The following is an 11,175-nucleotide window of genomic DNA, read 5'->3' on the forward strand; positions in this document are numbered from 1 at the left end:
CTGCTCAGAGAGGAAGAAGACATCACTCCAGAAGAAGCATAGAAAAGACAGATTACAGTTTGTAGATGCACACAGGGACAAAGAGCTTCATCAGTGGAGACATGTCCTGTGGTCTGATGGAACTAAACCTGAACTGTTTGGCCTTAATGACCATCAGTACATCTGGAGGAAAAAGGAGGAAGCTTGAAGCTTGAGAACACCATCCCAGCTGTGGAGCACGGGGGTGGCAGCATCATGCTGTGGAGGGACTGGTGACCTTCACACAATAGATGGCATCATGAGGAAAGAACATGATGTGGAGATACTGAAGCAACATCTCCAGACATCAGCAGGAAGTTACAGCTTGGACACTAATGGGTCTTCAGATGGACAGTGACCCTCAGCATAGCTCCAGATTAGCTACAGAGAGGCTTCAGAACTACTTGCTCCTCCTTCGTCTGTTTTTACAGCAGCACCGAGCTGCTTCAGCGCCACCTGCCGGTCTGGAGACGCTCTGTCCTGATCCACAAAACTAGCAGCAGAATCAAACTGAATGCTGTTTTCTCATTTTCATTTTGCAGTCGCTGTAACACAGACATTTATCTAAAAATATATATATGCTTGTTAGGAATGTGATGAATATTTCTAACTAAATACATAAAAGCTGTTGAGCCTCGGCAGCCTGATGAGGACGTACTGCTGTTCACACAGAAAGACACATTTGTAGACTGTCACAGATTACCACCACAGGCTGTGTGTTTACTGTGTTGGTTTATAGAGACGTAGTTACTGTATGCTAGGCATCTCAGGGTTCGTATCTGGTTTCTTTAATCTATTGTGTCTGTTTCTGTCTCCGCCCACCTCTAAATGGGACTCGAATTTATGAAATGAACTTCATGCTGAACTGAAAGAGACATGAAACAAGCGGCTGAAACCATTAACTCATGAGGAAAATGTTTCCTGAGGTAACAAGTTGGATCATTTTCTCATCGACTTCCATACAGTTGGCCTTGTTGGGCTGCCAGAGGAGTCGCCTCCTGCTGGCTGTTGGACAGAATGCAGGCTCAAGGCTCCACTGCAGTCAAGTCAAAATAAATGAATGAGGTGGGAGAATGTTTTTTGTTTGTGTGATTTCGATTTTTAAAAAGAGAAGTGAAACACAGGAATGACTGTTTTTGTTTTTCCTACAAACACTTTTACACAAACACACACAAAAAAAAAAGCAACCAATGAAACTCAAATATAATAAATGTGCAACTTTGATTTCAACTGTCACATTTGTTCTGATAAATGAGCATTTGTCAGCATGACTTCGCTCCAACCAAAAGTCAGCCGGTGAAGTCTTCCGTCGGGACTCGAACCGACTTCACAAGATGATTTAAACTGCAGGACAGACGCCTTGAGTTTGGCCTCGCGGGTCTCCACCTGAGGGACGACTCCTTTGGCATGTGGGGAAACGCCCGAAACCAAATCTTTTCCTCAAGCCCACAGCGAGCAGAAAAACAACCCGAGCGGCCTGCGGCGCACCTACGCCACGGCGGGGATGAAATACTGCAGCGACACGTCTTCATGCAGCAGAATCAGGTGGAGGACCCTCTGATGGACGATGTCTGAGGAGGCAAGAGGGCAGCGACAGTGAAAGAGAGCTGGAGCAAAGAGCCAGTGAAAACCTAAACGTCCATCCATTATCTATACACCGCTTAATCCTCACCAGGGTCATGGGGGGCGGAGCCTATCCCAGCTGACTCAGGGTGAAGGCAGGTTCACCTGGACAGGTAACCAGTCTATCACAGGGCTACACTTAGAGACAGACAACCAAGCACACTCACATTCACACCTACGGACAATTTACAATCACCAATTAACCTCAGCATGTTTCTGGACTGTGGGAGGAAGCCGGAGAACCCGGAGAGAACCCACGCTGCACGGGGAGAACATGGAGACTCCACGCAGGAAGATCCCGGGTGTCCTCACCGGGACGCCAACCGGCGACCTTCTAGCTGTGAGGCAACAGTGCTACCAACTGCGCCACCTTGCAGCCCAAAACCTAAACAGTCATCTACATTTTAAATAAATAAATAAATAAATAAAAACAATAATAATAATATGGCCATATGAAGAACTGAACTAAATGTGACAATTATCAACTAGTCAAATGACAGAGAGCTGACTGGCAGCGTTTCTGGTCATCAGTAGTATTTAGTCACAAAGAAAAAAGGCAAACGGTAAATCAAAACTCCTTTCTGGAATGTCAGTCGTTGTGGGAAACTGTGCTGGGATTTGTCACTGTGTTTGACGGATCGAACCAATGTTTAATTTACGAGTTATGTGGTAAATTATTTCTGCTTTTCCTGACGGACGCGTGGAATCAGGACGTTCACACGCCGGACGCAAAGGTTCGCAACAAACAAGACGTCGGGACATGTTCGTCATGGATCTGCAGAGAGTTTTCTCCTCTTTTTATTCTATTTTTAGGTGTACAGCTGCCGTTTTAACGCCAGAAACTACAAACTAATGCAAACCTCTGATGAATATGTCAGTTTCAGACGTGGGATTCAGAACACTGCTGCTTCGTCATGTCTGTTATGTCGCAGCGTTCTGCTTGTCGGACAGAGGTCACTCTTCCATTGTAGTCATTTCACTTCATTCAGAAAGCCACAGCGACTGAGAGCCGTGGCACCGGATCTGCCATTCACTCAATGCCTAACAGCACCACATAAACCATGACAAACAAAAGACTGAATCTAAAACAACTGTCCAAACAACAGCGGTTACATCCTGAACGCTGACGGTCCTGTTGATGTGTGATGATAGTCTGACTGCTGCTTTCACACAAAACAACCCGACAGCTGTGACGAAGCTCAGGACTCAAGCTGAGGACGACTGCTGTGTCAGAAATGATTCACCTGCAGCTGATAAACTGGGACCCTGTGTGACCGCTCACCTGTCTGAGGGGAAGAAAAGGTAAATCCGGATTTACAATTACGAGCAATAATGAAATTACTTCTGTTCAGTAAACTCAGAGGAAAGACTCCTAAACAGCCGGAAGCATCAAACTAAACAGCAGCTCCTGGACTACGTTCATAACTGGCGAGTCGCGTTAATCTACATTTAATTGTATTCGGATGTGTAGTTTGTAGTGGATGTGAAACTGTAGAGCAACGTGAATGAGGAAAGTGTTTGTGGATCAATAATGGTGCGGAAATGTGGAAAACATCTTCCCAAACTGTGCGTCACTTGTCGTCTGTCCCCCTCCACATCAGCACCGTGTCTGGATGAAGACTTACTGCACATGGCCTTGCTGGGGTTGACCTGCTGTCCCATGAGGAACTGCTGCAGCCGCCTGACGTCCACTCTGGCCTCCGCCATGCTGTCCTGGTCTCTGCTCTGAGACGGACCACCGCCCTGAGAGGCGTCATCGCCTGGAGGGCCAGGAAGCAGAGAGGGACGGGGGGAGATGAGGGAGGGTCAGAAGGAGAGAGGAGGAGGACGAAGACAAATGCCAGCATAGCTTTTGTACCACGTCCTCATTCTGAGGGCAACACCATGTGGCGCTAAGAACTTCAAATACACACAATGTGCAACGTTAGTTAATGAGGAATGAGTTCAAATTGCGTCACGTCTCAAAAATGGCATCATATCCGAATTGAACAGTAGCATATTTACTCTGATAACCAATTAAAAACAGACACTTTACGAAGACTGTGTCGATATTTCCAGCTTCAACGTAGAAACAGCAAAAGCAAAAACAGCTGTGAGCACTGAAACCAAACCAAAGGTCCCCCAGTCAGCCTAACTGCATAAAGGTGGACACTACACGAGCTGTGAAGAGCAGGATCTGGTCCGTTTTAGACCAATGGTCTGTTCATGTCTTCATCATGGCTCCACATGGAAAAGAGCTGGATCTGAAAAATGTGAGACTTGACAAAGACGGCGGAAGCCCAGAGTGAGCAGTAACCAGGAGGTCTAGAGGAGCCACAGTAGGACTGATCAGGGCTGCAGTGCTCCTCCTCCTGAAAGGACTCCACGGACAGTCAACTAGTTTCCCTACGTAGCTGTAACGGGTTATCAATGGAAACCAGAGTTACTGTGAAGCTCAGACAGTGTGAAGAACCTCTATGGACAGAGGACAAGAACAAAAACCCGTGTTTGGTATTAAGTAAAAAAATAAAATATGCAAGAGTACAATTTGCAACAGAAAATGAAAATACAGCTGATGAATGCTAGAGAACATTCTCTGATCAAGATAAATGTGTTGGGCTCTGATGGAGTCCAGCCCGTTTGGAAAGACCACCACAGGTCCTGACAGTGAAGCACGGAGGAGGGAGTTAATGACACAGAGCTGCATGAGGGCAAAAGGTGTTGATGACATTTACAGATGCACCAGGAATGTCTGAGGATGAACCACAACACTGACGGAACGACTGCAGACGCTGGAAGAAGATAAATTTATTCCAGCGTCTGCAGAACCATCCGAAGAACTAACTCACACAAGAGCTTCTCAAGAAGAGCAAAGTAGAAACCACAACCTTGAGATGATGCAGCAAATCATGTTTGGGCTATTTTAAAGACAAAGGTAGAGCAACACAAGCCCTCCAACAAACAGCAGCTAAAGAAAACAGTTTGAGGAACAACAGGACGTTTCAAGTGTTGAAAATGTCAAAGATCTGAAGTGACTTTGGCTGTGTTGAGCTCCTGCTGTGTGTATAATAAATAAAATCCAAACTGTCTGTTTTTCAGTTGACACAAGAGCCAAAGTTGTACTGTTCAGCTTAGAAGTGACGCATTTACCGCAAGGTAGCGCAGCTCAGAATCATTTGGCTTTTATTTCATGAGCTCTGTGCTGTCTAACTAGGACTCATACAACATTTCCTTGTCACCAATTAAAGCAGTGGACAAAATGTGTGTTTTCACCCACAAAAAGGTCCACCTCCTGGAAACTTAAACATCTGCTCTGAACTCAATCCTAAGCCGCCCAACAGCCGTGACAGGTGACATCGTTTTTACCCCACGGAGGGTTTCCCAGGTCTTTGAAGTGAGTCGTCACAGAAACCAGGTCTGTCTCGATCTTCAGGTTCATCTCTCCGTTCAGGTTGGCTTCAATCACCTGAAACACGCACACATACAAACTTTAATCTGAATCCAACGAACTGAAGCTTCACATTTGGGCCAATTGAAGCATCTGAGCTTCAAACTCTTTCTGTTTTTATTTGCTTATTTGTTCTCTGCAGCATAAAGTCCTGCAGCTCAGTGGAACCAGAACCACATGAGGAAGGAGAGAGAACTCAGAGGCGTCTTCTGTCAGCAGGACTCAGATAGAACGCTATACATTACAAACAACAAGAGGAAAAGTCTTGTTTCTTGAATATTCGTATTACAGAAAATGGAAAAAGCTGAAACCAACATGTTTTTAAGTGTCAACAGATGTGACCAACGCTGGAAAAACATCGAGACGACAAATACTTTACTGCAGTTCAGCCGAAAAGTCACAGCTGAGCCACCAGTTGTGCCTGAGGAGTGGGAAGTTTTTAATTTTTAAAAAAAAATCTGATTTGCTGACTATTGACATGTAGAATAAAGTAGAATCTTGGATTTGAATCATTTTCTACATGTAGTGACAGCTGAGCACTCGGTGGCGAAAGAACGTTTCTGTTCTTCTCGTCTCTGGTTCCGAAAAAATGGTCTAATTTGTGGGATTTAAAAAAACAACTAAATAACTAAAGCCTCTTAAATGAAACCTCTTTGCTGAGGAGGATGTCAAAGCTGTTTTTAATGAGCGACCTCTTAACTCGGCTGAAGTCTGGAGAATGTGACCCTACCAGGAAGTTGGAGAGGTTCTTCATTCTGTCCACGACGTTCTTCATGGTCTTCAGAGGCGGCAGGTAGATGCTGACCTGCCACGACACACAGACATAAAGAGAAAGCTTCAGCACTGCGCTGCAAAGACTCAGACTCAACGAGCATCACTTCACTTGCTTGCGGAGGATTTGTCCTGATCTGAAAGCTGAAGGTGCCTAAAAACAATTTGTACCTCTCAGAGACGTGACTTACATCAAAGTCCGGAACGCTCGGCTCTCTGAATTCATGCCAGAGTCTCCGGGGGATGACGTCGACCGGGACGTCGTGAGTGACGACTCGACTGGTGCTGGACAGGGTGGGCTGGACGGACGGACCGACCCGGTTAGGCATACTTAAAGCAGCATTAACAGGAGTCAGAGCAACACCATTACTCAGTCTAAGGCCAACATCCAGCTGTCTTCAGCCGCTGATGTTCTGCTACGTTAGTCAGCTCTGACCGGGCCTCACTGTTTCCACACCATGTTTTCAGCAGATCATCTTCAAGGGTCAAGTATGACTAGAAGCAGTTTTCTGCCGCAGGAGCTCGTTGGTGGTTTTAAGGCCTGAAACCTTTAAGCTGAGCGGGAAAACACGTTTCTTTTCACTATCGCCGCGTAACTGTAACGTTGAGGGTTTAATCAGCTACACAGTGCCATCTAGAGGTGGCCCAGACCCAGCTACAGCGGCAGCCACAGAACACAAGCAGCAGCATTCTTAGATTTATTTACACTGTTTATAGTATTTACAAGCATGAGGTGTTCAGTCTTAATTTCAGGGTGGACACACACAAAAAAACAACCAAAAGTTTCTATTCGGCAAAATGAATAAACCAGGACAAGCCCTCTGAAAGCAAGAAACACAATCACTTGACTTCCTGGCTCATAAAAATATTAGAAAACTAACATGGCTGTCCACACTCATGATCGCAACTGATGCCGTGGAGCTCACCTGGTCCAGAGCAGGTTCTGTTCAGAGTTTAGGATTCAAATCGACTATAAGAAGCGTCTCCCTTTAAGATCGACCCAGATCGATTCTGTATGAGCGGTACAGATTCTCAGCTGATCTGCTGTCAGGTCCGTTTACTCTGCTGGTACTGCAGCTGACAGAACACACAACAGAAAACGGATTCTTCTGCTGGTATTTATTACAGAGAATATTCAGTCAGTAGCTTTAATTTCACTCTGATTTGCCCAAAAAGTGATTTCCTGCATCGTGGGACAGTGTCAGAACTAAATGCACAACCTGGATCCCTCATAAGCAACAGTCAGGAAAACATGTGGTTAAAGGGAGACGCGCTTTCCAGCCGACTTAAATCCTAAACTCTGAACAGAACCTGCTCCGGACCAGGTTCGCTCCACAGCAACAGGCACCATGGAAATCTAAATCCACAGCATCAGTTGCCATGGAGATCAACCTACACAGCATCAGTTACCATGGAGATCTAGGTCCACAGCATCGGTTACCACGGAGATCTAGCTCCACAGCATCAGCTACCATGGAGATCTAGCAGGTAAAAAGAGAGACACCTTCATGATACTGAAAACTCTCACTTAAAGCTCGACCTACCTGCTAACACACTGATCTGGCTTCGCAGTCCAGCCCTCAGCTCTCTGTGCTCACTAATGCAGCCGAACTCCCAGTAAAGCTGCTCTCATTGACATATTTTTCTGTTCTTGTTGTCCGACAACAGCACAAAGCTAAAATCCTGATTTCACAGCGTCGTGTGAACCCACCACATACAGAGGTTCAACACGACAGCTGTGCAGTGAATTTGGATTTCCACATTTCCACAGAATTGGAAACTACAGGCAGCTACAGTAAAGAGGAAACCCGTGACACATCAATATACAAGATGAAACGTATTTGCTTTGTTCAGGGCCTGAACAGAAACTTTAATATTAAGCCTCCCTTTTGTCTTTATCTTCTATCATGTTGGAGTTTAACTGTACAGTTCTGTGCTTCATCTGTAAACCTTTGTTCGCACTGTGCTGCATAATAAAACCACAAAGCGTACAGTTACTCAAAATAAAAGCAACTTAAATGGTTATGTAGCTTTTTTTTTGGATCAGCTGATTAATTATTAATCCTAATCAACAATGTAAACTTTGCTGCACAGGTTGACAACGTAAACCTGCGTCGTTTCATTTCCTACTCAGAACTGCGGACGCGTCCACGAACTACGACTTTACTACTGACGCCACGACAGCAACAGAAAGGCTTGTTCCTGTGAACTGAGCTGAGCTCCTGCAGCAGAAAGCCGCTGACTGAGACACAGACAACCAATATTCTGACAAACATGTTGACTAATTTGAAGTGGCGGACGCAGCAGAGACAAACTGTCCTTTGTCAGAAGACGGCCTCACCAGCTCGGCGGCGATGGTGAGGCAGGGGCAGTGCTTCTTGGTCAGTTTGACTTTGACTGACTTGGCGCTCTGGACCGTCTTCAGGGCTCTGGACAGGTTCTCCGGAGTCACTTCCAGACAAATCTCATTGTCCTCAGGGGACACGCCCTCCATCTGGTACTCATCGAAGAAGTTGGCCTGCAGGGAGGAAGGACACGCTGACAGGAACTCACACAATACAAATAAATACTGCAGTTCCTCGAATGTCCACTTGGGGGCTGCCTCCAAAAGCAAGTCAATCCCTGTTGACCATCCATCATCTCTACACCTTAATCCTCACTGGGGTCATGGGGGGCGGAGCCTATCCCAGCTGACTCAGGGTGAAGGCAGGTTCACCTGGACAGGTAACCAGTCTATCACAGGGCTACACTTAGAGACAGACAACCAAGCACACTCACATTCACACCTACGGACAATTTACAATCACCAATTAACCTCAGCATGTTTCTGGACTGTGGGAGGAAGCCGGAGAACCCGGAGAGAACCCACGCTGCACGGGGAGAACATGGAGACTCCACGCAGGAAGATCCCGGGTGTCCTCACCGGGACGTGAACCAACGACCTTCTAGCTGTGAGGCCACGGAGCTAACCACTGATCCACCTGCAGCCCCCGTTGACTATCTGTCATAAAATGTCCAACTTCACAGCAGAAACAAACGTGATTACAGCCCGGGACGAAAACCTGTTTCAGTCTCTAAAGCTAATTTCCTCGTTCATGCCGTCTGTGCAGGTGGTGAATGTTTCTACAAATCACCCGTTTGAATTGTATATTGTAACGTCATGAGGAATCAGGGGCGCCGTCGCACATTTCATGGCTCGCCTCAGCTCCACTGAACTGATTGTCATTTTGTTAACAGTCAACTCTTTCCTCTCACTCAATGGAGCAGAATGTAGACAGAAGTTGTCGTGACCTAAAAACACTGGTGCAAACTGTTCACCTTCTTGAGCCTAAACATTGGTTTCTACACTTTGTTCTGTCTTGGACCTGTCTGTGGCTGCAACAGAACTGTTCAAACTTGCTCCCAATTTCTCCTTCGGGACCATCAGGTATGTCTTATCCTGACTTACCTGCGACAGTTCGCACCACATGCTGACTCCTCCGTTGGCCACTTTCTCAGACAGAACGAAGAACAGGTTGTCTGGAGTTAGTCGCAGGACGCACATCTTGGTCAGCTTTGAGATGGTGGTGACGACTCCTGGACAGGACGATGACGAACACGGTTACTACCTGCTCTTTTTGTTTGGAATGTTTAGTGTCCACCGATACCGAGTTCTAGTCTGACGCCATTTTCCCAGAAGTATTGAGGATTTGCTGTAGTACCTGGTTGCACCACCAGGTGGAGCCTCTCTACAGGCAGTTTGCGTTGTGGAGGTTTAGCTAGTTGAAGGGGCATCATGACGAGGACTTATGTGATGCTTAATGAGCCACGACAAACACAATGATCCTATATTCCAGCGCCACTGGTACCAGCTGCCTGCATCATGTGTTCGTTAATCGAGAAAACAGTTGAAGTGCTCTCAAATAACAAAATAAAAACGGGCTAAAACAATTGAACTATAAAAAGCCCAAGAACGCATTCAACACCTTAAAAACAAGCCTACGTTTGTTGGTTATTTTCTTCACCAAACTCCATTTTAATTTTGATAAATTCTGATAGGGAACTTTAGCGCCATCTAGCTGTAAAAGTATTAAAGTTAGCGACTATTTCAGCACAGTTTGTCGGCCGAACTGAAGACTGACATGAGACCAACACGTCACACGAGTTAAAGGCAACACAAACTGCCTATTACGGGCCGGAAGATGCTATCTTCCTCCGCCGGTGCTGAAGCGTCGGTTCGGCAGAAGGCCACCGGGTTGGCAGCGTCGCTCTGCGGGGAAACGGGCGGACTCACGGGTGAAGTGGTTCAGGCAGGCGACGTCCACGATCTTCCCCCGAAACTTCATTTTAGACGCAAACCTTCCTCTGGAGCCGCTGCGATGTGAAACTCCTCCGGGTGGGCTTCAGGCGGGACACTTTTTGTTTGGTCCGTCCGCTCAGAGGGTCCGACGGGAACAGCAGCGAGCCTCGACAGTTCCGCCCCGCAGGCGGAGGAGGACACCGGGACCCTGAGCTGGAACAGAACCAGCTCAGATCCTGGCTGGATATGAGTCGATTAAAATCAAATGTCTTCCTAAAATATAGAGAAGAAAAGCTAAAAAATAATCCAACACAGAGTTAATGAGTCCATCTGAAACACAAAGAAAAACGCTTTACTGAAGATTAAATGAAAACACCTGATATTTGATGTAGTAGTTTAATATCTTCAAATAATTACACAACAAAAAATACAACTTTTTTTAAAAAAAATAAAAAGTGGCCCTTTAAAACTAGGTTGACAGTAAGTCTTATTTGTTCACTTTAAAATAATCATGTATTAAATAATAATTTAAAATAGCGACAAATAGCTGGTTGGAGGTTTAAATAATGTGGTCATACTTTATAAATAAATGCAGTAAAACATGTCTGTGCTCGCTTTTTAGCTTAGTTCCAGCCAGTTAGTTGATAATCGGTGAAGAGAATTTGTGTTTTCCCACCAAATTAGCAGTTTTACTTAGAAAACTGTGAATCCTTTTGCTCAAATTTCAAGTCGTTTTTGCAGTTCTGGTTCAGTTTCGAGTCACTTTGACCATGTTTGGGTCAGTTTGTAGAGCTTTCTCAAAGCCTGTTTTTTGTGGTTTTAGAAAACAGACGACTCGCTGCGTGTCTTTAACCAAGTCGTGGTTGTTCCTTTTCAGATTAATCAAAGATCATTCAGACGCTCTCCTTCTGTTGTGTGAGATCCAAATGAAGAAGAAGAAACATTTAAACTTCAAGCATGTCGACGAGCTTAAAGCTTCACAAGTCATTCGAGGCTTTTTAGGGCAGCAGGAGAGTTTATGAGCTGGATGAGCTTAAAGTGATGAGTTTTTATTATT

General features: G+C 45.6%; 1 protein-coding gene across 1 annotated transcript; it reads right to left on the bottom strand.

The window, feature by feature from the left end:
* Positions 1-1,222: 1,222 nt before the first annotated feature.
* Positions 1,223-10,239, bottom strand: hus1 (HUS1 checkpoint clamp component). Its single transcript, XM_008289183.1, has 8 exons — positions 10,113-10,239; positions 9,288-9,415; positions 8,181-8,357; positions 6,031-6,138; positions 5,799-5,873; positions 4,987-5,086; positions 3,267-3,401; positions 1,223-1,589 (listed from the first exon to the last, which is right to left on the bottom strand). The coding sequence occupies exons 1-8, from the start codon at positions 10,162-10,164 to the stop codon at positions 1,507-1,509; spliced, it is 858 nt and encodes a 285-aa protein (XP_008287405.1). The 5' UTR covers positions 10,165-10,239; the 3' UTR covers positions 1,223-1,506.
* Positions 10,240-11,175: the final 936 nt, after the last annotated feature.

This window comes from Stegastes partitus, unplaced genomic scaffold (assembly GCF_000690725.1).
Source record: "Stegastes partitus isolate 25-593 unplaced genomic scaffold, Stegastes_partitus-1.0.2 Scaffold598, whole genome shotgun sequence".
NCBI classification, from domain to species: Eukaryota; Metazoa; Chordata; class Actinopteri; family Pomacentridae; genus Stegastes; species Stegastes partitus.

Coding starts and splice junctions, on each gene's coding strand:
- hus1 (XM_008289183.1), bottom strand. CDS start 10,164: ATGAAGTTTCGGGGGAAGATCGTGGACGTCGCCTGCCTGAACCACTTC. Junction 6,139..8,180: donor TCACCATCGCCGCCGAGCTG/GTGAGGCCGTCT, acceptor CCGTCCGTCCAG/CCCACCCTGTCCAGCACCAG. Junction 1,590..3,266: donor CCCCAGCAAGGCCATGTGCA/GTAAGTCTTCAT, acceptor TTGCCTCCTCAG/ACATCGTCCATCAGAGGGTC.